This window comes from Uloborus diversus, chromosome 3 (assembly GCF_026930045.1).
Source record: "Uloborus diversus isolate 005 chromosome 3, Udiv.v.3.1, whole genome shotgun sequence".
Taxonomy (NCBI): Eukaryota; Metazoa; Arthropoda; class Arachnida; order Araneae; family Uloboridae; genus Uloborus; species Uloborus diversus.
Window position 1 is genome coordinate 114,765,553 of NC_072733.1, and position 26,275 is coordinate 114,791,827.

The 26,275-nt window shown below is 33.9% G+C and overlaps 1 protein-coding gene across 1 annotated transcript in view; it reads left to right on the plus strand.

The window, feature by feature from the left end:
* The window catches only part of LOC129218132 (regulator of G-protein signaling loco-like), a 140,321-nt gene that overhangs the window by 62,815 nt on the left and 51,231 nt on the right, over positions 1-26,275 (plus strand). Inside the window, exons 5-8 of the mRNA XM_054852343.1 lie at positions 1,988-2,086; positions 18,689-18,889; positions 21,542-21,628; positions 26,121-26,267. Of these exons, the coding sequence (XP_054708318.1) occupies positions 1,988-2,086; positions 18,689-18,889; positions 21,542-21,628; positions 26,121-26,267 (534 nt within the window). The remainder of the gene's footprint in view (positions 1-1,987; positions 2,087-18,688; positions 18,890-21,541; positions 21,629-26,120; positions 26,268-26,275) is intronic.

Below are 26,275 nucleotides of genomic sequence, written 5' to 3' on the forward strand. Positions count from 1 at the left end.
ATTCATTCATGTTCAAATAGTTCTAAGTTATAAAATTAAAATAATTATTTTGAAAATTACAATATGCTTTTTCAGTATAATGTATTATATAGGGCACAATATACGTAATTTAAGAAGGTGCAATGAAGTTTTCACACTTTTTATTTCTGTTTTAGTGTGTGAATTGAATAGCAAAATTGCTCAATTTCAAAGACCTGTATCTTTTTTACAAACCAAATACAAAAAACAATATGTATAACATGCATAGTACTTGAATGGAATATTCAATTGGCCATGAAATTTTATTTTGAATTCCATCCCCTTTTGGTTTACAGGGATCTGAAAATGTCATTTTTGTCATTTTTCCGATTTTTGATGGGCTGTAATCTATAAAAGGTGCACAAACACACAGCAGCAGTTACATATTCTTTTTAGCATGGTTCCATTGATTAGTTTTTGCCGTATTTCATTTTGTGTTTCCGTCCCCTACGCGAGTTATCTCCCTTTGAAATGAGTAAAATTTTTACATTAGACCCTGAACTTTAACTTGTTGCCGTTATTTTAATTATTAACTTACAGCTACGTAACTCAGCATGTAAGACTATCAATTTATGCACTTTAACATCAAAGCGTTAAAGTAATTGTCATAAATGTAATTCAAATAGATTTTGGCCAAAATGCAAAGATCTAAAAGTACCATTTTTGACTACGACAAATCACTTTTGATGACCTCTAAAAAATCAAAGGTCCAGTTGAGAGGAAAAATAAAAGTGGTTTTAAACATTTTTCTTATACAGCTTTTAGGGATATGAATTTCAAAAAAATTAAAAATGGTTGAGCGCACAAATCCATCGAACCTGTATGGATTGACCCATAAAACACAAAGAAAATGCTATTTTTCTGAATTTTATTTTACGTTTGGAAATCAAAAACCAATTTCGAGTTTCTTCAAGCAAATAGTAGAAACACAGCTCTATATTCTTGTAAAATTTTGAAGCTGTCTGAATTTTCCCTCATTTCAATTTTTGTGTGTATGTGAAGGGGAAAATCATCATTTTACAAAATGGCACTAAGTTTAAAACTGATTTTGAAGACAAAGGAGTTAAAATACAACTTCAAAAGTAAGGTATTTCTTTTATGATACTTTAGCACATTTTTGGGCATTAATTTCATCAAAGCTAATGCATTCCTTAAAGATTGAGATTAAAAAATAAAATGCTTGATTATGAGAAAATTGAAATATTTTCAGTTTTTGGAACTCGGTTAAAAGTTAACTATAATAACTTTGAAAATTTTACTGACATCAGATTAATTACCCTACTCCATAGATTGCAACAACATATAACTTTTATGTTTTCATTAAATAGTTAATAAGATACAAGCCTTCAAAAATGCAACCTTTAGCATTTATGAGAATGCTGTTCAATTTGACCAATTTTCAATCGCATGTAATTATTCAAATAAAAAATCTTAAGCAAAAATATTTTAGATATTTTTATATAGGCATAAAAGGAACCTGTATACCAAATTTGATAAAAATCTGTTACCATGCGGCCACCACTTTTTTGCGAATTTTGCTCATTTCGTATGGAATGACCCAGTAATTAAAGAATGCGTATTGAATGTTTCAATAGTAAAAGGATAAATAAAATAAAAAAGAGAGAAATTTAAAGTTATACTGTGAAATCTCATTGCAACGAATACCAAAACAACGAAGTAAGTTTTCCGTCCCAATTTAATTTTCATTATATTGACTAAATTCTATTACGATGAAATTTCCATTACAACAAACAAAAGTGACGGTCTCTTGAAATTCGTTACAACGCTATTTCGCTGTATTACAGTAAAGAAATTAAAATATTTAAACATGAGGATTTTTTTAAAAATAAGTATTGTTTAATAATTAATCCCTGGGCTGAAAGCTTAAATAAATCAAATGCTTATGTTTAGTAATACCATAAAGTTCATGATTTATTTATTAAATCTATTCCTTTTTCTCCCTGCCTAGATTGAACATGGCTCTGATCTTTCTAGAAAATGGGGTAGAACCTCATCCTTGCGAAGACACCTTGGACAAAAGCGTAGCTTACACCGCAATACCCATGAGGTATCTTGTTTGAATAACTGTTTTGATACTAATTAACAATATGCAGTCATTAGTTTATCATGTTTTATAATTTGTCCCAGTTAATTCCTTTTACTTTATGTAAAATAAACTATTTAATGAAAAGAAAAATATTCAAATGGTTTTGCTGCATCTTTGATCGTTTTTTCCCCCCTATGTATATCTGTGTGTGTACTAAAACTCCCAAAAAAACATAAATTAAACAATCAGTTGAATTTCGTGCATCATCCTCATGTTGCAAATATTATTCTGTGTAACAAGGAAAATAATGGAAGTTTCTCAATAGGCAAGAAAGCCGTAGAGTTTGAAGAGTATTCAAAACAATGTTGGGACTTTTTATTGTATGTTTTTCAAATAAATGTTAAATTTTATAGACTAATACAAGAATGAATGGTCATGACTTTTCTAAAACCATGGTCTTATAAAAAGATTTATTGTAATACCTGACCACAGACAGGGGCACACAAGACAATTTGTGTCTTTGCTTATAAACTTTTCAAATCTTTAGGTTTTAAGATACCAATTTTAAAAATAACAATATATAGCCCACCTTTAACGGGCATTTTTTAATGAATTTTCACTAGGCGACGCAAGTTTAACATAAAATCTGCAACCTTCCCAATAATTTTCCTCTTTTCTTAACAAACCTGTCCACCTCAAAGTGGTATTTCTGTAATCAGTACTGTGTTCTGAGGTGACTGCATAGGTCTTCTTATTTAAGAGAAAGCCGATATGAACCAACCGTAAGTATAATACTAACTCCAAAGTAAAAGGGGCCCGGGGGTTTCTCCCCCGGAAAATTTTCGAATTTGTAGTCTAAAAAACGCATTTTATATGATCTTTGGTAATCTTAACGGAGAAGAGGTTTGGTGGCGCTCCCTTGTCTATTTTTCAAAATAATAGCTCTAAGAATGCAGTTTTAGATGATCTTTGATGATGTTAGAGGGATTACAGATTTTAGGGCCCCTCTAAGGAATTTTTTCTCATTTGTAATCTTAGAAATGCATTTAAACTGTTTCATAATATTAAGGGCTTGGGTGCGAAACCCCCCCTCTCCTCAGGGGTGCCCATCCCCCCCAAGCTCAATGGCGCAAATTCCCCCCCAAAAATTTTCTTACTTCCGAATCGGGTTAAATATAACAGTTTTTAGAGTGTTTAATTTCCATTCAAATTCATGGGGGGGGGGGGGGGTGTAACGCTAACAAATAGCATTTGAACTGAAATATTGTTGGATTATTGACCTGCCTTGGCCTTCACAAATTTTACAACGTGCACCTTGAGTAAACAAGTTTTGGGTACCCATGAATTTTGCTACACTTTTTTTTTAAATTCAAACATATGAACAATTACAGGAAGAGTGGATTCAAGTTTCTGGCTTGGAATGGAGTCATTACTAGATGTATACAATATGAATCTATAAAATATGAATCTTATTTTATCGTCACTTAAATAAGGAGTTCGGGGTTTCTCCTCCGGAAAATTTTCGAAATAGTAGTTTTAAAACCACAGTTTTAGACGATCTCTCGTGATGTTTGGGGGATAAAAGGTTTGGTGTTCCCTTCCCGGTAATTTTTCAGTATTGAAACTTTAAAAGCGCACTTGTAGATAGTTTAAGCTCATGTGAAAGAGGGCTTTTCCTTTGTTTTCAAAATTGTAGTTCTAAAAACGCAGTTTTAGACTATCTGTGGTAATGTTAGGGAAAGAAGAGATCCTAGGGCTCGCCCCAGGAAAATTTTCAAAATTAAAGTCTTAAAAACGTTACTCATGGTTGGGGGAAAAGCAGTTTTCCGAAATTGAAGCTCTAAAATCGCAATTGTAGCCGACCTTTGTGACGTTAAGAAAACGAGTTTTCGGAAGCTCTCTCGGAATTTTCTCGAAATTGAAGCCCTGAAAACCAAATTTAACCCGATTTTTTAATAATGTTGACGAGAGTAAGGGAGGGGGGGGAGGGTGGCGCTCCTCTTAAATTTTCGAACTTGTAGCTTTAAAAACGTAGTTTTGATAGATCTGGATCATGTTAGTGGAAGGCGAATTTCGGCGCCAATTGTTTGAAATTGATACTCCAAAAACGCAATTCTAGGCTTCTCTTTAATCACGTTAAGGAAAAAGGGGGCAATCAGGGGTTCTCTCCTATAAATTTTTCTAAAATTGCAGTTCGACAAACGTAGTTTTAGATGACTCTTGATGATAAAGAGGGTGTTATTCTGGCGCTACAGTGGGGGGGGGGGGGGCGCTCTCCTGGAAGTTTTCCAAAATTAAAGTTGCATATCCAAAAAAGATGGATCAGACACACCGTGACAGATATGTTTCGGAAATCCTCAAAAATGGATTCAGCTGTTCAGCACACATCGAAAATCAGAACTCTTGAGAATTTTAATGAATCAAATATTCTTCAATACATATCAGATATAGAAGAAAGGAAATATGATTAACGAAACATAATTTAAACACCTTAAAAACAGACTGTTCTACCTCCGTAAGCGAAAACCAACATCACTGAAAGTATTAATAAAAATCATCTAATGATAAATTGAAACAATCAGTTTAAAAATGGTAGAGAAGATGGGAGTAAAGTGAAATGAAAAAAATTCTTAAAGCTTAAGCTCGTTAATGAAGAAAATATATTAATTGTCAATTGGAGGGATAAAAAATATGTTATTCGCAAACTTCAAAACTAGTTCTTAACGATTGTCGAGGCTCAAATGAATTAATGGAAGACTAGAGCATACTGGTCAGAATTATTACAAACAATAAAACATTTTTGACCTCTCTCCCTCTCATCATTTTTACACACGCATTCATCATGCAAAATTGTGCTACTTCTGAAAAATTTATAAAAAAACTGAAAAGAAATCAAATTGTCTGATCCAGCTTTGAAACGGACACTAACTCCATGCCGTCTATGATGTTCCCTTCATTGAAAAAGAAGAGACACTGTCATTAAGTTTTGGAAAGAGTAACAGGGCCGTCGCTAGATCAAAAAAACTGGGAGCGGAGGGGGGTACGCTTTTGGCGGCCCGGTAATTGTTTCAAACGCATGTTCCAACATGCAGAGAGAGAGAGAAAAGATTTGGCTTCTGGTTTAGCAGGGATAGTTATATTACTAGACCTTAGTACTAGCAATATAAATTTAATCGTAAGGATAATATTCAGTCAGAATTAGGAGGTGTCAGAGGGCTACCGTCTTGCATTATTTCAAAATTGAAGAAATTTAAAATGCAGTTTTAGACTATATTTTAAGTTTGGGAGGAAGGGGGAGAATAGGTCCAGGATAGCCTCTCCCGATAATGTTTCCTAATTTAAGTTCTCAACACAATCGTACGTTATATTTAATTATGTTCAGAAGAGGGGGTCTGGGGCTCACCCACGGGAATTTTCAAGATTGTTATTTGAAAAACAGTTTTAGACGACCTATGTTGATGTTAAGGGACGAGGAGACTCGGGGGCATCGTTCTATAATTTTTCAAAATGCAAACTTCAAGCACGCATTCCCAATTGTGAATTATTTTGTGATTGTGACACGCAAATGGGAGTCTGGGGGCTCTCCCCCTAGAGCTACCAAAACTTGCTCTTGAAGCAGATAAAATAGCTCCACTCGTTGATTTTTGTAGCTTTGGGAAAAATCTGAAAATTGTAGTTTGAAAAATGCGGTTTTAGATGATCTATGGTGATATTAAGGGAAAGAGAGATGCGCCCCCCCCCCCCGAAAATTTTTTGAAATTTTGAAGCCTGAAAAACACGATTGTAGACTTTTTTTTTTGTTAAAATTTAGCGCACCGCCAGTTTCTTGAAATTAAAACTCCGAAAACGTAATTTAAGCCAACCTTCGATGAAAGGGGGAAGGGAAAGTTTTGAAAGGGCTCGAAACCAGAAATGTTTCGTAATTAAAGCACTCAAAGCGAGATTTAAGACATTTTTCGATGATGTTGGCGAGAGAGATATAGAGAGGGGGGGGGGGAGGCAACAGCTCGAAAAAATTTCAATCTGTTGAAACCAGTTTTAGAAGAGTTTCGGTAATGTTAATGGGTGGAGAGATTAGGAATCCTCCCCTGGCAAATTTTCAAAATTAGATTCAATTAACGCAATCATAGACGATTTTAAATACTGTTAGAGGAGTAGAAGGTTTTGGAGATCTCCCCTGAAAAATTTTCTGAATTGAAGCCTTAATAATGAAATTTTTGAGGGTCTTCGGAAATATTTGGAGAACGACAGTTTCGGGACACTTCAGGGAGTTTTTTTTAAAATTGTCCAAAAGACAAAATTTATTCGACATGGAATGATGATGAATGATTGATTGAGAGGGCGTTTCTGGGAGGTTACGTTGGGAGCACTCTTACAGCTTTTTGAAATTGCAGTCCTAAATACTTAGGTGTAGGCCATCTTTAATGACTTTAGGGTAAGGGATGGAGTTTGAGAACGTTTTCGCGGGATTTTTTCAAAAACTAAGTTTTAAAAACTCACTTCCGGGCCAGCTTTGGGGACGTAAAAAGAAGGGTTTGGAGTTCCCCACTCTTCCTTTCAGTTTGGCTACATCTCTCCTACTTTCATTGTAAATTTCAATAATTGATAAACATATTGTGGTAATATTTTTTCCCAATTTTCCTTTGCCAAACCCGATTATTTGGTTGGATTTTCCATAATAAAGTTTTCAATTTCCCGCACAATATTTTTGTTTTCTTGCAATACAAGCATTTGCGACCTTAGAAAAAGGACTTTTAACATTTTGAACGGATGTGGTAATTTTCTGTGATACCTTAGGTCTCTATACACCACTTCATTTTATTTTAAATATGCCACCTGCATCTCTTGATCAAACTTTGATTTACTTACGATTTTTACATTTAAACATTTAGAACTTTTGGTGTGAGTATTCATTATACTGTAATACTTTGAATCTCTCTTTGCATTTAACTGTTATTTTTTTCTCTATCTCTCTATTTCAAATTTGTTTCGGCAACCAATAAATTTTTCTCCACTTAGAAATGATTTTCAGGACAACATTTTTCATCAAAAAAAAAAAAAAAAAGGATATACATATGGGAATGTTTCGATGATCCCTATCCTATGGGCTGTCCTATTTATTTATGTATTTTATTTATTTTTTTTAAACTGCAGAACCATGAAGCATGGTTTTGTATAACCAGGGCCACCGAGAGACAAGGCGTGCAACATGTTAGTTTGGTGGCCTGTCCTCCCTCCCATCATTCAAACTTTACTCTATACACGATATTTTTCATTCGAGCCGAGCCCATAGTTTCCGACTTGGCAGACATACGCACTCTGCGGCCTAGTAAAGAGTGTACTGTACTGAATACTTTTTTTTTGTGTGTTAATAAAAATGTTTGCAGTGTACATTTCCGCGGCCCTTACTTAGATACTCTTGTTAAAAGAGAATCATGGATGTTCCTAAATTGTATTTTAAGATTACATTTTTTATTCAAATTTGACAGAAAAAATACTATTTGTCCCTATTATTTCACTTGTTCATTTATAATTACTATTTTAATTTTTTAAAACAACGAAGAGTTTTCCTTTTTCTTCGTTAGTTGCATCGCTAAAATGAAATTGGCTGCCACACTTCTGAAAAATGGGAAGGGGGAGTTGCTACGGCGACGGCCCTGAAAAGTACGGCAGAAAAGTGTTATTAATGCTTCTATTTCTTGTTGAATGGGTTTAAATATTTTTTCTTTCCAAAATTCAAAGTTTTCATGTTCAGTCATTTAAAAAATTTGTGTGGTCATTTAAAAAAACCTGATGAAAAAAAAATCCCCCCCAAAAATTTTGATGGCGCAACTTGCGCCATAATCCCCCCCTGTGGGCACCCCTGCCTCTCCTCCTGCTTATTTTTGGAAGTTGAAACTTAAAAAACACAAACATTATCTCCAAAAATGTTAGGGGGCTTTTCCACTTGCTGATACGATCATGATAAATCGTGCACGATTGTTGTTACCTGATATTGGGGCAAGCAAAATGCTTTTCTACCTACCGATTCAATGCCGATTGTGTCGTCTCCGTTAACCCCATATTGTTTATCGGACAATATGTGTCGGAACGCACTCGTCGATCCTTTTGCATCGGCCCGGTAACCACTTGTCTGTTCACTTTTTTTGAAGGAGAGTTGGCGCACAAGCTTGATGTCTTTGTCCTGTTTGAATTCATAGAACGTCCTTGCTTGTGGAAGAAGCATTATGTATTTTTAAAAAAACTACAGGCAAAATCTGTGGGAACAATTGTTTGGATTTCTGGGTAACGAATTCCCCATACTTTTTAATGCATATATTAAGGCGTGCCATATTAACTTTGGAAAAAAAGAAAAAAAAAATATTAATAAAACCAAAGACTAGATTTTAATATGTGTGGTAAGAACAGTACTTTTGACAGACTATTCATTTAAAATTTTCATTTTCCTGGTCTGTTGCATTCCAGGAAAAAAAATGCTAACTTAAAATGCCATAAAAACACTTATTTTTATGATCCCGTCATAATAGCGTGAACTGAAACCTCGCATTTTTTTTCAATTTTTTTTTATACAGTAAGTTTTCATACTGTTCATAGAAAATTCGAGAAATTTTTTCTCTGCAAAATCACGAATATCTTCATTCTTGCAAAAAATTATGACTTTTTTCTGACATCACCAAAAGACAGTCTAAAATTACTTTCTTAGAACTTGAAATTTTTTTGTGCATACTTTTCCGTCAAAGTGATAAATTGCACGTAAAGAATCTCAGAGGAATACTTAAGGCAGGAGCCAGGGGAAGCGCCATCTGCCCTGTGACTTTTTTTGCCTCCCCTAAGCAAATAGTTAAGGAAAAAGAAATACACCCTCACTATATTAAACTACGTGAGGTTTTTAAAATTTATTTATTTATTTTTAGCCTCTGAAAAAATGAATGAAAGAAAGCTTTTCTGATTATGTTTGGGAAATAACACATTAGTCCCAAAATGTATATTAAATCGCCTTCAATATACATGGTTTTAAAATATCATGCACCCAGTATCGTCTCTTTATTAGTTTTCTTTTCCTGCGGAGGTAAAGCATAGTAATAGTTAAATCACGCAGCCATTATGGTAAATGTGCGAGCTCTCTGCTGTCTTGAAATGAAGTGCGTTGGGAAAACCCCAGTTTGGAGAAACGACATTGGTGTAGTGGAAAAACAGTGCAATAGATGACACAATAGCGTACTTATCGTTGCAATATTTACCAGCCGATTTATTCGTTGTCGTGTCCTTAAGTGGGAAAGCGCCCTTAAGATGAGGGAGGTTTGGGGTTTCTCTGGCAGATTTTTTTTTGCCATTGTAGAGCTATAAACACAGTTTAATAATATTTTGTCATGAGGATACGTGAAGGAGACATTTGGGGGCCAACACCAAGAAGTTTTTCTAATTTGCAGTCTTAAAGATGCATTCTAATTATCTTTGGTAATATGGTAATGGTTGGGGAGAAGAGGCTTGGAGCGCTCCCCCCGGTATTATAGCTCTAAAAAGGCTGTTTTAGAAGATTTTTGGTGATGTTAAGGGGGAGGAGAGATTAAAAGGCCTATCCCACTAAATTTTACTAATTTGTAGACTTAAAAATGCATTCTAGACTATCTTTGGTAAGGTTAAGGGTTGAAGAGATTCTGATGTCCACTCCCAAAATTTTTTCAAAATTGAGCTCTTTAAATTGCAAATGTAAGAAATCCATGATTCATGTCTTAACTTTTATTGAGGACCAGCAATTTTTCGAAATGGAAGCTCCAGAAACGTTATTCTTGAAGACTTTCAATCATGTTAGGGAGGGAGGAGTTCTCCCCTGGAAACATTTTGAAACTCAAGCGCTTAAAACAAAGCTTAGGCCCATCTTGAAGGATGTTGGCAAGAAGGAGAGGTGGGGGACCCTCCCCTGGAAACTTATACTACAAGTTATTTTTTAAAACGTGGTTTGTAGACTATCTTTGGTAATATTAACAAGAGGAAGAGGAGTGGTATGGAGGGTCCCATATTAAAAAGGGAATGAAGAATAATTACATAGCACTGCATAAAGCCAGGTTAAAACTTAACTTTAACTAAATGCGCAATCATAAAATTTATAACTTTTTTTTGGACACTTACTAACACATATCCCTTTTCTTTCCCCCATGGGGAAAGTAAACACATCTAACAAGATGAGCCCATTATGCTAAATGAACCCAAATATCTGGTATACACTTGATGTTTTTGAAATTTTCGTGGGGTGGCCATGCCCTCCCTCTGGCATTGTTTCCAATCTTGTTACAATTCACATGAATTACAACGAAGTTTTTTTTCTCAATTTAAGCTAAGAAAGAGGGTTTAAAAAACTATACTTGAAACTTTCTCAGTGTGGTTTTATGGCTCCCCGGCGTTGTTTATGTTCTTGTTAGACTTCGAGGAATAATAAGGATTTTTTTAATATTTAGCTCTAAAAGAGGTTCCCTTCCCTGGATTTTATGGCTATCACTGCCCTCCCCTTTCAACAATTTTATGTTCTCAAATCTTCTCCAAAAAAATTAAATTTTCAAAATACAAAATTTTTTACATTTAAATTTAGAGAATTCTTAAAATTTAGTTCCTGTTTAAACATTTCAAAACCAGTCTACTTCTAGTAGCTTCTTATTAATACACATGAACCTTTGTTAGTATAAACAACAATTCCAAGAAAAAAACAAATCTTCATACAAGTCTCCAAGACCTGCTCTGAAACAGTAACATTTCACAAAAAATTTTTAAAGTTCACAAAATCTTGAGTCCTCTTTTCACTTGCGATCTTACAAGTTCGCACAATATCACTCATCACAATATCAATCGGGGGAATTTATTCATATTCCCCGGGTATTGCTAAGACGACATCGATATTAACAAACAGTATTTGATAGACATCAGTTATTCTGAAATAAAACAAACAGGCATTAGTAACTGTTCATAATCAGCAAAAAATATATCACATTTAACAGCCACGTTAAAAACGTTTGTAAAAAATAAGCTCTGGTTTTGACACAAGTTTCTTGACTAAACTCTAACTTTTACGTTATAGCATTCGCGATATTTGCAACACAACATAAACATTTAATCTTTAAAAGTTACTTTACATTTCTTTAGTAGAAAAATTACAATCCCTGCTCCTTTTTCGTTTGCAAAACCAATTACAAGAAATAGTTGCAGAAAATACACAATGAGTTTTTTAAAAAATTCAATTTTCAATTTGTTACAAAAGATGAGATCATCTATCTGAAAAACATTTCTAAAAAAATCTGTAATTCACGGTGAGTTGGTGACTTTGTGAAAATACTTGAAAGATTTGACTTGCATTCAACATAAGTGACATTTTTATGAATTAAGTTGCGAATGAAAAATAACTTAACATCAATATGTTTGCTTCTGTTATTTTTTATCAGTGATTTCAGAAAATCCAACGATGCTTGATTATCAACGTAAACTTGTGCCTTAGCTTTTGTTTTCCTTAAAATCTGATTCTCTAAACATTCATTTAAGATTCTAGCAAACCACAATGTCTCTTTTGCTGATTCAGTTAATGCTATACATTCTGCTTCTATAGTATATAGCACTTCTTTCTTTAAAAGTTTTTCATTCTATGGATGCGTTATCTAACATTATTATTTATCCCCCAATGATGTTTTGTCATCTTTATTTGATGCAAAATCAGGATATGAAAAGGCTACTATTTGAACTTTGTTACATTTTAGTCTTAATTTTAAATTACGCGATTGATAAACATACCCTAAAAGTTTTGAAAGTCCCTTCTATTGATTTTCCTCCAGACTATTTTAATACTGGCTAAATAAATTTACTGCATATGCAATATCAGGTCTGGTTCTATTTGCGATAAAGGCTAAACATCTTAGCACATTTTGATATGGATATGTTGACATTTTTAATTTTGCTTTTTCAGTCTGTGAGCAATCAGAACTTGAATAAACAGTGCCTTTACTAATTGGGAGAGAAGATGTTGGGAATTTGAAACGTTTATACTTTTCATACATTTCTTGAAAGTAAGAGGATTGACTTAGATATAAATCTTTTCCCTCAACTTCAAATTCTACTCCTAATAATTTCTTTGTACTTCCTAAGACTTAAATCAAAATATTCACTTAAAGAGTTTATTGTCCGTTTATTGCTTTATTCAACTTAAAATAATAATTTTCTTTCCCTTTTATTTCAAAACCAGGTGGTTGTTTCATATATATATATATAGTCTCATTAATTGGGGCATAGAGATTAGCGCTTTTGACATCACACTGGACATTGAGCCAATTTGCACAATTTACTAATAATGCAAAGAAAAATCTTATGATCCCAAAGTTTACAACAGGACTATATGTTTCTTCATCGTTTAAAAATCTGACCTAATTCATGCCGTTTGCTCAAAGCCTAGCTTTGTAGGACTTAATTTTTCCTTCCTGGTCTTTCTTTTAGGGCTCGACCGATGGCATTTTTTGGCCAATGGGCCAATGCCGATTGTTCAAAGATGGCCGATGGTCGATGGCCGATTGTTTTCCTCCAAATGGCCGATTGCCGATGGCCGATGGCTGATGCCGTTGGCCGATGGCAAAAAAAAAAAAAAAAAATCAAACAGAAATAAATTGATAAAATTGTCAGGGATTTAAAAGATCGTTGATTCATTTCACTTTACTTCCATTCTACGAATAATCAATTGTAATCACAAAAAAAAAAATCAGATTTTGACCTAAATTTCTATTTTACGATCACCCAATTTAAACTTCACAAGTTTTTTCGGCACATCTGCTGTACATGCATATGTACCTAAGAACATATAGATGACCGAAATATCCATTTTGAACGCCTCCTCAGTTAATTATCGCAAATTCCCTAGTGATGTCTTCATGCGCGTAAACTTGCGTCACTCAAAAACTTTATGAAATAGTAAGTTGAAAACTCATATGTACGTATTATGATCTAAAAGTTAGAGGACAAGTTGTATAAAACCTTACCCTGAATAGTTCACATTACCGAAGCACATCGATCTACAAAGTAGTCACCTATATATATATAGAAATTGAACATATAACTAAGATTTCAGAAAAAGATTGTAATGATGTATAGATTTAGGAACACTAAACATAGTTAAAAAACATTAAACTATGTTGTTTAATCATTCCCAAAAAAAAAATAATAATAATAATAAAACAATGAAACCTTCAACAAATTACGCAATTAAAGTGGAAAGATTGCAAGTAGACATTTTTTAGTCATCAAATTAAACAAAAAAGGTAACAGATAAATTACAATATTAAATCATAATAGGAATATTTTTATACTTATTTAAAATTTATGAATAGAAAATTTTGCATTTTTCACAAAACTAAAACAGTGACATAAATTTTGCTGAAAAAGAAAAAGCCATGAAAAGAGCGAGGTTCTTAAAACGCAGCTACAATAAACAAACTCAATATTTACACCAAGTTAATAACTGAATACATATACTACTTGATCTGTTGTTTGCACACATAATATTAAACAATTTGATTGTTTAATCTTTTATGAAGCTTTACAAACATGTTCAAATTAAATTGTTCAATATAACAATAATTTTCTGAAATTTAAAAAATTACATAATAGAAAATCCTTGAAACTTTTCCATAAGAAACGAAAATAAGTTATTCATTGATTTTATATAAATACATTAAAATAGTTACTTACAACAGAAAAAAAATCGATTGCTATTAATTATACAAAAAAGATGGCGCATTACAATACAAAATGGGGGGGGGGGGGGTCACCCTCTGATTTTGCAGTAACTCACACTTCGGCCCCAACCTCGGCCTAATTTTTTTTAGTACAGAACCGCTAAAACCAACGCATTGGAAGAGTTTCTGAATCTATTTCAGCACTTCCGAAGAAAAAAATTCAAAAGTCTCTTCGATTTCCGAATAATGTCACCATTCAAAACGTCTTTAATCAATTTCTAACATTAATGCTCTAAATTCTTTCTAAACAATGGATAAAGTTTTTGAAAAAAATCTCTAATTTTATGAATGGTGTTAGTTTTAAACAACACAAAAGTACAACTAGAGTTTAATTTCAAAAATTGAGGGAGTGGGAGGAGGGACGCGCAAGTGTTCTTGGAAATTCAAAAAATAGTCAAAAAATAGAGTTCAAAATAATCATAAACATTGAGCATAAAAACCCTTTCAAAACTTGCACCCGAGTTTGTTTTGATGTGCAGTGGCGGATTTAAAATATAGCAAATGTTGCAATTGCGCGAGAGGCACCATAACCATAGTGGCACCGTAGGAGTTAGAAAAATGCTTGTGATAAATGTTTTACAACTTCTGTGATAGGGAAATAGGGCCACAAAATGTATTTCGACGGGCCCCAAACTTGTAACTCCGCTGAAGCGATACAGAAAAGACTGCATTACTGTGATTTATATTACAAATTATCAAAAATACCCGGCGTTGCCTGGGTCAGTCATAATTGCGAGAAGCAATCGCTACTTTCTTTCGTTTTCTGTTTTAACTGAAAGAACTCAAAACACATCGCTTTGACGTGATTAAAAATCGAGCTTCTTCCTTACCCATAAAAGTAAAATAGCAATAAGTATAAAGAACAAACGAATATTAATTTAGAAACGAAAGCACGAATTTAAGCATATAAAAATTTGAAGAATTTCCAAAATACGAACTAACAAAAACAAAGATCACTAAAAAAAACCGTGCGCTTTATTTAATTAAATAGTACACACACACACAAAAAAAAGCTCTCTACTAGGTTTCTTTAAGGGTGCAAAAAGTAGAGTTTCCAAAAGTTTAAATGACTTTAAACTCATGTTTGCTCCGGAGAAGCCTTGATTCAAAATTTTCATTATGGTTACTTTTAATATTGCTGTTGTTAGGCAACGAATTTTTGTAACAATGGGTTTTATATTCGCGACTCCAGAGCTCGAATACGCTACCTTGCGGTGAAAAACCAATGATAAAGAAAAAGGTAAAACATTCCATTCCACGTGTTTTCTTTGGAGTAAACTACAGGCTTGTAGCAGTTTGTGGTGTAATGTAATTTCAGAAGAATAGAAAAGAAGGCTTCTCACAAACACGATGAAAAATTAATGTCATTCACTACGCGTCAAAGCAAGTTTTAGGGTATTGTTTTGTTTTACCTTTTTCATCCGCCATTAGACAGTGGCTGCTGCGCCCCCTATAGTTTATTGGAGTTGCGAATTTAATCATTTAATGGGGAAATTATATGAAATTTACTGTTTTCCACCATAACTTTTTTAAACTAAGTTTATAAGGAATAAATTGTAGCCTAAGTTGCTCCTGGATAATATAGCTATATATGGTGAAAAAATTATTAAAATCCGTCCAGTATTTTTGAAGTTTACCCCCGGACATCCCCACAGAAGCAGCCATGTATATATATATATATATATATATAAATGAATGTTTGTCTGTATGTCATCCACGAACTCAAAAACTACCCGGCAGATTTGGCTGAAACTTTCACCGTTTGTTATTTTTGGTACTGGGAATGTTTATAGATCAGTTCCAAAAAAATCCGATCAATAGTTCCTTTTTTATTCCAATTTAAGTCACAATCCATTGGATAAATACGAATAAAATTATCGGCTGCAGAAATTAATTCGCGTGAAAGATCTCATTGATAAGAAGTTAATTGTTGCCTTTTTTCTTGAGTTTGAGCAAATAAATTCTTTCTTTATTGTTTTATGGCTTTTCTTGCAACGGGGGGGATTTAAAACTGTTTCTATTTGATATTTTTAGCGATTGATTGATCTTGCAAACTGCGTGAGTACAAAATTTGAGTATAGTCACGGCTTCACTTGATACCTGGACCGATTATTATGAAAATTGCTATATATGTGTATTTTTCCACGGAGAAGGTGCATAATATGCTCATTGAAGCCACTCACCACCAGGTGGCACTGCAGAGTAGCAACTTCTGCCCCGTTCAACCGATTGTCATGAAAATCAGTATAATGATGTATTTTTTTGTTGGCGTAGCAACGCGCGTCGGGTACAGCTAGTTTATGTATAAAGATGAGGATACAACTCCTAAGAAAGCAATAAATGTCATGCTTGCTCCGGAGAAGCCTTGATTCAAAATTTTCATTGTGATTACTTTTAATATTGCTGTTGTTAGGCAACGAATTTTCCTAACAATGGGTTTTATATTTAATCATAACATGGGGAAATTACATGAAATTTAATGTTTTCCACCATAACATTTTAAATCTAAGTTTTTAAGGAATAAATTATAGCCTAAAATGCTCCCTGATGATGTAGCTATCTATGGTGAAAAAATGGTAAAAACCTGTCCAGTAGTTTTGAAGTTTACCCCGGACATCCCCACAGAAGTAGCCATTTATGTATATAGATATCGAAAAATTAAGAATTACCGTCGGCTCAACCGGAACCTAACAAAATGACACAAAAACCGGTTTTTCCATCTCATATTTGTTTCCAAGGTGTCCAATTCGGTAATATATTACCAAATGATCGTCAGTCTGAGACGCTATATTAGTTTTGCATTGAAATAAGTAATTAATAGCCACAAAAAATGAGTAAACAGGCTTTTCAGAACACCCGATCGAAAACAAAAAGGGAAGTGCACAACTGGAAGTGCACACCCCACATGCGAAAATTATCCTTCTACAGCTTACGATTTTTGAGTTATGACTTATGGGAGGTACATACGTACATCCAGCAGCAAGGAACAACGCAATAATAAACTTGTTTGGTACTTGAATGCAGTATTAAAAACTCTTTCAGGGGTGACTAAAATAGAAATTCATACTGAAATTTAGTAAACAATTTTATATGAAAACAACCTTTACTTTGTATTAAAAAGTAAAACATCAAAGGTCCTTTTTTTTCAAAAACATCGGCCAGTTCCATCGGCTTTTCGATGTTTTTAAGGCCGATGGGCCGATGTTTCCTGCAATTTAGCATCGGCCGCCGATGCCGATGGATAAATTGTTGAACAATCGGCGCCGATGCATCGGTCGAGTCCTACTTTCTTTACAATAAAAACCCATTGCGAACCCTCCGGAATTACATTTTCTGGCAATTTGGCTAAAGTACATAGGTCTCTACGCTTCATCATTTCCAATTTTAATTTCATGGCTTCTAGCCAATTTTTACATTCTTTTGCTTTTATAGCTTGCTTATAAGTTTGTGGAATTATAATTTGGTCTTCTAGTCATAATTTTTTATCGGCTACCCTTGAGCATACAAAAACATTATTTACTTTCCTTGTGGTTAGATCTTTCCCATTAAAACCGAACATTTGTGGGTCATATGCAATATTTTTACGTTTACAATATTTTTCTTCATCATAATTTGATCTTAATATTTTCTTTTCTCCCTTTTCACAATAATAAATATCATTTCTTGTACCATCTTTTCTTTTTACCACCTTCCTTACCCAAACAGCATTGCGTAAAGGTGAATCACTTTCACTATCAGAATCCTGTGACTGAGAACTTGCTTCACTTCCGCTAGCAACCAAACTTCCAGAGTCGGACGAATCCAATCATTCTCGTCCGGTCGTCTGCTCATTTTTGCTCAAGGTCGTAGCTGTAGGTTGAGTCAAAAGCCAAGTTAAAATTTATTTTGCATTCTCGTCTGACTTTTTTTTTTGAAATTTGTTTCAAAAAAAGCATCTTCTTGTACGATACATTTATTGATTCGATGATTTTATCATTTTCTGGGAGGTATATTGGATAACCTTTTCTGTTGAAAGCATATCCTTTTGAGCTTTTAAGTCTAATTTCTTCTTAAGTTGTTTTGGGACTGCTATGAATACTACCATTCCATATGCCCGGAGGTGCCGTACTGAAGGCTTAGGTCCACCATACAACTCAAATGGTGTTTTACTTTGATTTGCGTGGCAAACTGTGTTCCATGTATAATTAAAATTCTTCATAGCCTCAGGCCAAAACTTTTGTGGCAAACCACTTTCTTTTAAAATTACACACGTATTACTGGCAATTGTACGGTTAAAGTTTTCAGCTGTCCTGTTTTGTTCCAGAGAATAAAAATTAGTCAATTCAGAATGTATACCTTTACTCTTAAAAAATTCGTCTAGTTCATGATTGACATTCACTCCTGTTATTTGTTCTCACTGCTTGAACATTCTTCCCTATAAACCTTTCTGCCCTGTTTTTATAATCTATTAAAATTTCTGGAACCTAGTTTTTGTATTTGATTGGATAAAGTGAACTTTTTGAAAAATCATCTATTACTGGTGACAATGTAAAGATTGCAGATAGCTAAGTATTGTAACAACTATCCATAAGTAAGTAAACATTTGAGTAGAATCATAGACAGTTTGAAAATTAATCATAAAATTCTGGCAAAAAATGTCCCATATGATACTATTTAGTAATATTATTATTATTTAAATAAGAATTTTTTTAAATATATATCTCTCGAGCAAAAACCCTGAGAACCTGCAACATTTTACCACAGACAGGGGGCTGAGAATCGCTGCTTTAGACAATGAATTTAGAAGAGTATTTTGTTTTAACCTTAGTTTTTGCAACTTATTATTGAAAATAATGTAATATCTGTCCTGTTAAATTTTCAGGCGGGAACTGTTTCTGATGGAGAGTTAACTAGTGGAAAAGTTTCTACATCTAGCAGCATGTTGGCTTTGGATCATTTGAGTGATACATCCCACCGTAGTAGTTGCACTTCTGAACGACCTATAGATGTTGGCAGAGTTGGTAGCTGGGCTGCTGGATTTAATGTTCTTCTCGAAGATTCAGTTGGATTGCATACTTTCAGTGTAAGACATTTTTAGTATTTTTTGTATAAGTATTTGCTGATTTTATTTAAGCATAACATATTGTCCAGTGTATGAAATGTTTTAACATGTATGATGCAGCCAACAGGGTTCGTACAGGTCATGGAAATCCTGAAAAGTCATGGAAAAAAAATAAACAAATTTCAGACCTGGAAAAGTCATGGAAAATTAATATTTTCATAAAAAGTCATGGAAATTTATTTCAAGTCATGGAAAAATGTCTTGGGTAGTAAGAAAATAACAATAGGTAAAAGAGCGCTAGAAATATTGAGTGATTTAGTAATATTGCATGTAAATTGAATGATCTCAAAAACAAATCCGATTTTTGGAATCCAATTTCATCCGCTTCTGTAACAGCCGCTCGCCTATTTTTAAAATGTGATTTTACTACTGAGGCATCACTAATTTTGAATTCACCATCATTTTCAGCATTTCTTATATTTTATATTCTGTAGTAGTAGACATGCACGTTCTTGATTTTTCCACGCCCCCTCAAAAAGTGCAATTAAATTTGAACAAAGTTCGTTTCTTTCAACTACTTGTAAAAATTCATTAATAATTTCATCAGAATTTATCTCAACATGTTGAAGGCTTTAGAAATTGAAGACTTTAGTCAGGCAATAGAACATGAAAATAGGGGAATTATAATATTCTAAAACAGTGATGCCCAATATACAGCTCACAAAACTGATTATTGTGGCCAGCTGAAATATCTGGTTAAGAAAAATGAATTTATTGAAAAACCTGGCTTTACTTTAATGAACAAATATACTGTCAAGTTACATGGGTGATTTGTGCACTATTGACACCAAAGGGCAATATTTTTATGAAGTGAATTTATTATTGGAAAGTTAGTAATAATGACTCATTCAATTTTTGCCCCATTATTACTATTCTGCCTTATTTATTAAATATTTATTAGACATTTAAACATCAGTGTATTACATTTCACTATATTTTTACTTTACTTGGATTTATATGCTAAATAAAAACAAGAATAATTTATTAGTTTCTGCAATGTGCACTGATATTTTTTCATTCACAAGTAAGTACTCCAATGAGGTAGTGGCATTCACATAAAAGTTTTTCTGAAGCCTATTTCCGAAAATTGGCAAGTTTGACATTAAATGGTACTATTCTCTTCGTGTAAGATGGTCATGAAAATTTTTATGAAGTCATGAAAAAGTCTTGGAGAAGTCATGGAATTTTTTTATCCAAATTGAGTGAAAAACAAAACCCCTTGGCCAAAACCCTGAGCCAAAATTCAATAGTGGTCAGTTCTGGAAAATAATCTAAACTTTGAAATGTCATGTGAAGTTAGCAAGATATTTTCTTTCAAGGAAGGGGCAGGGTAAAATTTTGTTGGAAATTATATCAGAGAGGTCTGGCAAAATATTGAAAAGAAGTTTTTTTAGATTTCAAAATTGATTCACTTTTACACATACTGTAACATGTCTGTATTTTCTCTAGTAGTATACCTACAGTTCCAAAACTCCTTTTAGCATGAGTGCCAGGCTACTCATTTTTGGAAATAGCACAGTATATCAATGCATGCACGAATGTTGCTTCAAGATGAAATTCAAATTTATTCAAGATGGAAAAAATATAAATATTACAAACAAATTCTAGCACCAGCAAAAAAATAGTCAAAAGGAGAAGGGGAAAAAAACCCCAGCGTTAAAAGTGAAAGATAGCAACAAATATTACTGATATGTGTTTTGAGAATACAATGAACCTATTTTTTCAATGCGAAAAGATTTGAGCTTATGGAAGCAATGTTATCTTCTTGCATTACGAAAGGAGTTACTCAAAGCAAAAAAATTCATATACACAATCTTGTTGCCATTTTGCTACGCAACATTGCTTTTTTAAGCATTGGTTAAGCATTGCTTTTGGTTAAGCAATGCTTTTTTTCTTTCTTTCTTTTGTTTTGGTGAGTTAATCTGATAAACTTTGTTCATCAATATATTTTCCTTTAAGAGCTTCAAAAAAAAAAAAAAAAAAAAAGGCATTTCCTGCAAGTTTTGGGAAAAGTGAAGGTCTTTGTTTGCTTAAAAATATTCTGCGGATGTGACCCGAAACTTAAATGTTTGGAGGAGGGCGGTTTTTTAATTTGCTGAATGGTACTCTGAATTTTACCGAATGATAAATTACAAGCATGAACCCAAATAAGAGACATTAAACATCACTATTAAAAAATAAACATAAAACAAAACAATTTTGATGTGCAGTCTCCAAATTTACCAAATCATCAGAAAAATTGTAGACAAATTTTAATAGGTCACAGTGACCTCCCGTGGCCTCCTCTCAATGGGCCGCTCCTGCTTCCATTAGCGTTTTGAGACTATTTAGAGATTAAAACGGCAACAATCGTAGACCGGTGTCTGTACATTGGTGCTTGAATTTGTGTTTAGTGCAATATTAATTCATGGGTTAGAGAAAACTTCTAAACTGCTTTAATGATGTAGGATGTGTACACCAAGTTTTTGCCATTCTTCGTCGAGCCCCAACAGGATTTCACTGTTTAACATAGCTGTTGCATGTATAGATACTTTTTGATCATTGTGGAAAAAAAGTTTTCTGTTAAAATTCCTTGTGTTTTTAATGATTGATTATATTTGAATTAATTTTTAGGAATTCCTGAAGAAAGAATTCAGTCAAGAAAATATTACATTTTGGATTGCTTGTGAGCAGTATAGGCAGTTGAAAGACCAATCATTGGTATGGATTTTTCTATTGTTCTTAGGTGTAACAATCTATACAGTATAACTTCGATTTAAATATACGTAATTTAATGATTTGCTCAATTTAGGCTGGAATTTTGCTGGATTTAACTGCATTGAATGTATATGCTCCTTGATTTAGCGAAATTTTTTTCCAGTCTCTTGACAATCATTAAATAGGGGTTATACTGGATACATATCACAATACATATCCATTTTCATCTATCCTTTATTCATTTTCAACTATCCTTTATTCATTTCCAACTATGTGTGGCTAATTAAAATAATGGCTCAAAATACTGATACTTGCATTGTATATTAGGTATAAAGCTAATTTTTGTACACAAGTAAATTACTACTGAAATCGGTTTTCACTCAAAAAATATTTTTTGCGGATGTGTTTCGTCTAATCATAATAGTTTTTTATGCTGCATTATCAAAAGATATAGAAATATTTGCTGTAAATGATTTTATTTTATGAAATATTTGCAGCTTTATACAAAACTAGAAAAACCACCCAGTCGCATTCGCTCACATTGAGTCACCCTCTTGAAGCGAATGGTTCTAAAAGCTATTCAGATTAGAATTATTTTCTATACCAAGTTTTGTTTAATCTCGTCTCCTAAAATTGTTAAAGATTCTAAAGGTTTTGCAATGTTTGTCGGTATCTGCATATGCGGTAGCGCAGAATGAATAATCTATCTTTTTTGAAAAACTTTACTAAAATTTTTGAGCATTGATTAAACAAATAGTGATCACTTGCGAAACCCCTCCAACGAACCGTCGGACTCCACTGAATCCAGGTTAAAGACCCCTGTCATAAATCAAGTACATTTATTTTCCGTGATTCTCTATCAGTCAAAACTATTTAAAAATATTTTACCAGTTTCAAAATCTTTACATGCTTAATAAAGTTGTGTTATTGAAGTTAGTTTGTTTTAAAACTTTTCCCATTGATAATTTTACTTTCTAAAGATTCTATTTTATTGAATGAACTAGAGGCCCGTCCCGACCTAGTTCGGGTTAAAAAAGCTATGAACTCTAAATAAATATCAAAATGGTGCTATTTAATTTGAAAATTAATGGTACGCAATATTTTTTTTAGCTTTTATGAGGCTTGAAATAAAATGATTTATCTCGTTTCCAGATCAAGAGAAACCAACATATAATTCCCACTAACAATACAACATTCCCGTATGTAACATTGCACTACGTATCGTATAGTTGTACGTTTGATGATAGTGCTTGTATAAGAAATTTTCATTGGATATTGTAAGCACTGAAATTGGCAAAGGAAATGTACAGGGACGATGGGGATGCAAGGATTATGAGCCAACTGATCTGCTGCTGATGCTGTAAGAACAATACTTGAAATCATATTATTCCGTAGTGAATTTAATTGATTTAATTGGGGTTGAACTCCATTGAATTGATTGGAGAAATTAAAGTTGTGCAATAAAATTATTGGGATATCGCCTTTAGTTTTAAAAGCTTGAGCCCGTTTTTTCCTGATAAACCTACTTAGTCTCTTTGGAGGAGATATTCAAAGTAGTTTAAATATGGAATGGTCAGTTTTTATACCTCTTAGTGAATTCCCGGCAGTTCTGTACAAAAAACGTTTCATAAGCCTGTTGATTGATTTTTGGATAGTGTTCAGTTTATATTTTTTTCCATTTCCACCGAATATGCTAATCAGCATTAATTTACAAGTTAAAATAAAAAATCTCTTAGTTTAAGATTGAAGTCAGAAAGCTGCATGTATCAACTAAGGTTAGTTTCCAAGGTTTGTCGTCGTCTAAAAGACCAAGCTCTTTATATGCTAGTTGATTGGCTGGCAGAATCTTAAACTGTTAAGCGACTTTAGAAATACACAGCTTGACATTGAAAATGCAACACCAAGAAGGAGTGGTCAGAAAGTGATGAAATTTGGAAGAAAGACAGAGACAGCAAGGAATAATAAATGATCTTAATTTCAAAATGATAGGCAGAATACAGAGCGAGAACAGCGTTGGCTCAGTAGCATGTAGGTCCACCGCGGACAGCGATACATGAAGAAACATGTCTAGGCATAGAATCAATAAGGGTGCAGATGGTGTCCAGAGGGATGGCTCTCCATTCCCTTTCAACCATTTGCCACAGTTCGTCTTCTGTACGAGGCAGGGATAGAGTCTGCAAACGGCGTCTAATCACATCCCACACATGTTCGTTTGGTGACAGGTCAGGAGAGTATGGTGGCCAGGGAAGCATCTGTGCGCCTTGGAGAGCATGTTGGCAGATGCAAGCACTGTGGTCGGGTGTTATCATGCTGAAAAATTGCATTAGGTAGGCCTTGAAGGTAAGGGATTGCCACTGGCCAGCACATTATCCAAGTATCGTTGGGCCATCATAGTGCCCTGAATACAAACTAGAGGCGATATGGAATTGTACGCAATTGCGCCCCAAACCATTATGCTACGTTGTCATGCGGTGGGACGTTCCAGTTACTGCCGAGTTAGATCTGTCTCCACATCGACACCACACACGTATGCAGTGACTATCACTGGATAAACAGAAGCGGGATTCATCTGAGAACACAACATTTCGCCATTCTGTCATCCACATCGCTCTAGTCCGGCATCATACTTAACATTGCTGTCTATGTTGTAGGGTCAATGGCAGTCTTCTTAGCGGACGCCGTGATTGCAGACGACGTGCAATCAAACGATGGGAAACGGTTCTGGTTGACACAGGAACATTCGTGGTATCTTGCACCTGCTGCAGAATCGAGGAACAAGTGACTTGTGGGTCTGCTGCAGCTTGTCGGTGGATGCGGCGATCCATGTGTTCTGACGTCACTCTGGCTGCCCCTGCACCCCTCAATCTTGCCACATTTCGTTGTTCCAACCATCTTCGGCACAACTGATGCACGTTGCTTGCATCCATGTGGGTATTAGCTGCGATTTGATGTACGGACCAACCTCCCCTTCTCAATCCGATCACCATACCCCTTGTAAAATCGTCTATCTGCTGGAAGTGCCTTCATTGACGGCGGACTGGCATTCTCTCGTGTTACACGTATCCTCCTACACAAAAACAAAATTTCTTCGATAATTCTCCAGTCAGAAATAATGACATGAATATTGCCCATTCTGCAAGTTCCTCCCCTTATATCTTACTTCACGTGCGTCGAAGAACTGCGTATTTCACATCATTTACATAACTCAGTGATGTATGTCTACTCTAAACTTTGCATACATTTCTGAACACTCCTTCTTGGTGTTGCATTTTTCAATGTGCAGCAGTGTATGTAGAACCACGGAAATGTTCAAAATGAATTCTTATGAGACAAAATTCAGATTAGCGATATTAGGATGAATATTGTATATTCTACTAAGAGGTGAGTCTTTCTCAATCCTAGTAAACTCGTTTTCTTCAGGAAATTTGCTTTTTTCATTTGCTTTTTTTTTTTGGCAATTTCATCTTGATAGGATATTCTTCAGCTATATTAATTTATTATATCATTTTTAAATGCTTAAATGCGGTCATGAAGAATAGTTCTGCAATTTTCTTTTGTCTTTTCCTCTTTGTCAAATTCTTTCCTATCCAGTGTTTTTTGTTCGTTGTTGTTTTAACTTTTAACTTTGAAAGTACGGTAATTATGTGCAATTACTCTTTCATTTGAGAATTTCCTTAACTGAGTGAACTTAATTGAATTCATTAGCAGATGTTTCTCATTTCAATTTTACTATGAATCAAAAACCTTAAATGATAGCCCCAAATGCATGCAAAGTTACAACTTTTAGAAACATGGATTATTAAAGTCTATCTACGGTAGTACTCAAAATCTAATTTGCCCGAATCAAATCTTAGTTTTTTTTTTCCTTTAATCGAATTTTGCATGCATTTAGGGCTGTCATTGAAGGTTTTTGAAGCCTAAACATTCTGCGACTCTAAACAGTTTTTAATGTTCTAGGCTATTAGAACGCTATTGCTACATACATCACCCGCAGCCTCAAATGCATGTAAAACTTTTGACTGCTCATGCTGGAATCACGAATTTTTCTTCTTTCACTTGTTTCTATCCCTCTGCATTCAGTTTGAAGAGAACTGTCAATTTTTTGATTATTGCAGATGCGAGGCAATCGGGATTTGTTTTTACGTATATACGAACAAAACAGTACAAAACAGAAACTGGTAGCGAAGACAAACTATTGGTTTTAAAAAATAGTATGACTGCATATGTGCATAATTTATAGCCTATGTTACTCAGTAAGAATACACTTCGAACATATAAATACACAAAAATCTGCTCTCTCTCTTTATAATATTAGTATAGATATGTGTGTAAAGTATCCTTTATGTACACTGAATTCTTTTTGAAAGTTTTTATATGATCTTGATTTAGAAACATCACATTCTCACAATCTGTAAACATGTATATTCGCGTACTTTAAGTCTTTTTTCAAATTAAATTACTATGCAAAGTTTTCATGTGGTGTTAATATTTTTAGATGGTTCAGATGGCAAAAGAGATATACTCTAAGCATCTCTGTATTGGTGCCCAAGAGCCTGTCAATGTTGATAGCCATGCTCGTCAACTAGCTCAAGAAGGTTTAGATTCACCAACTCCTGATCTCTTTCTACCAGCACAAAAACAGGTATTTTA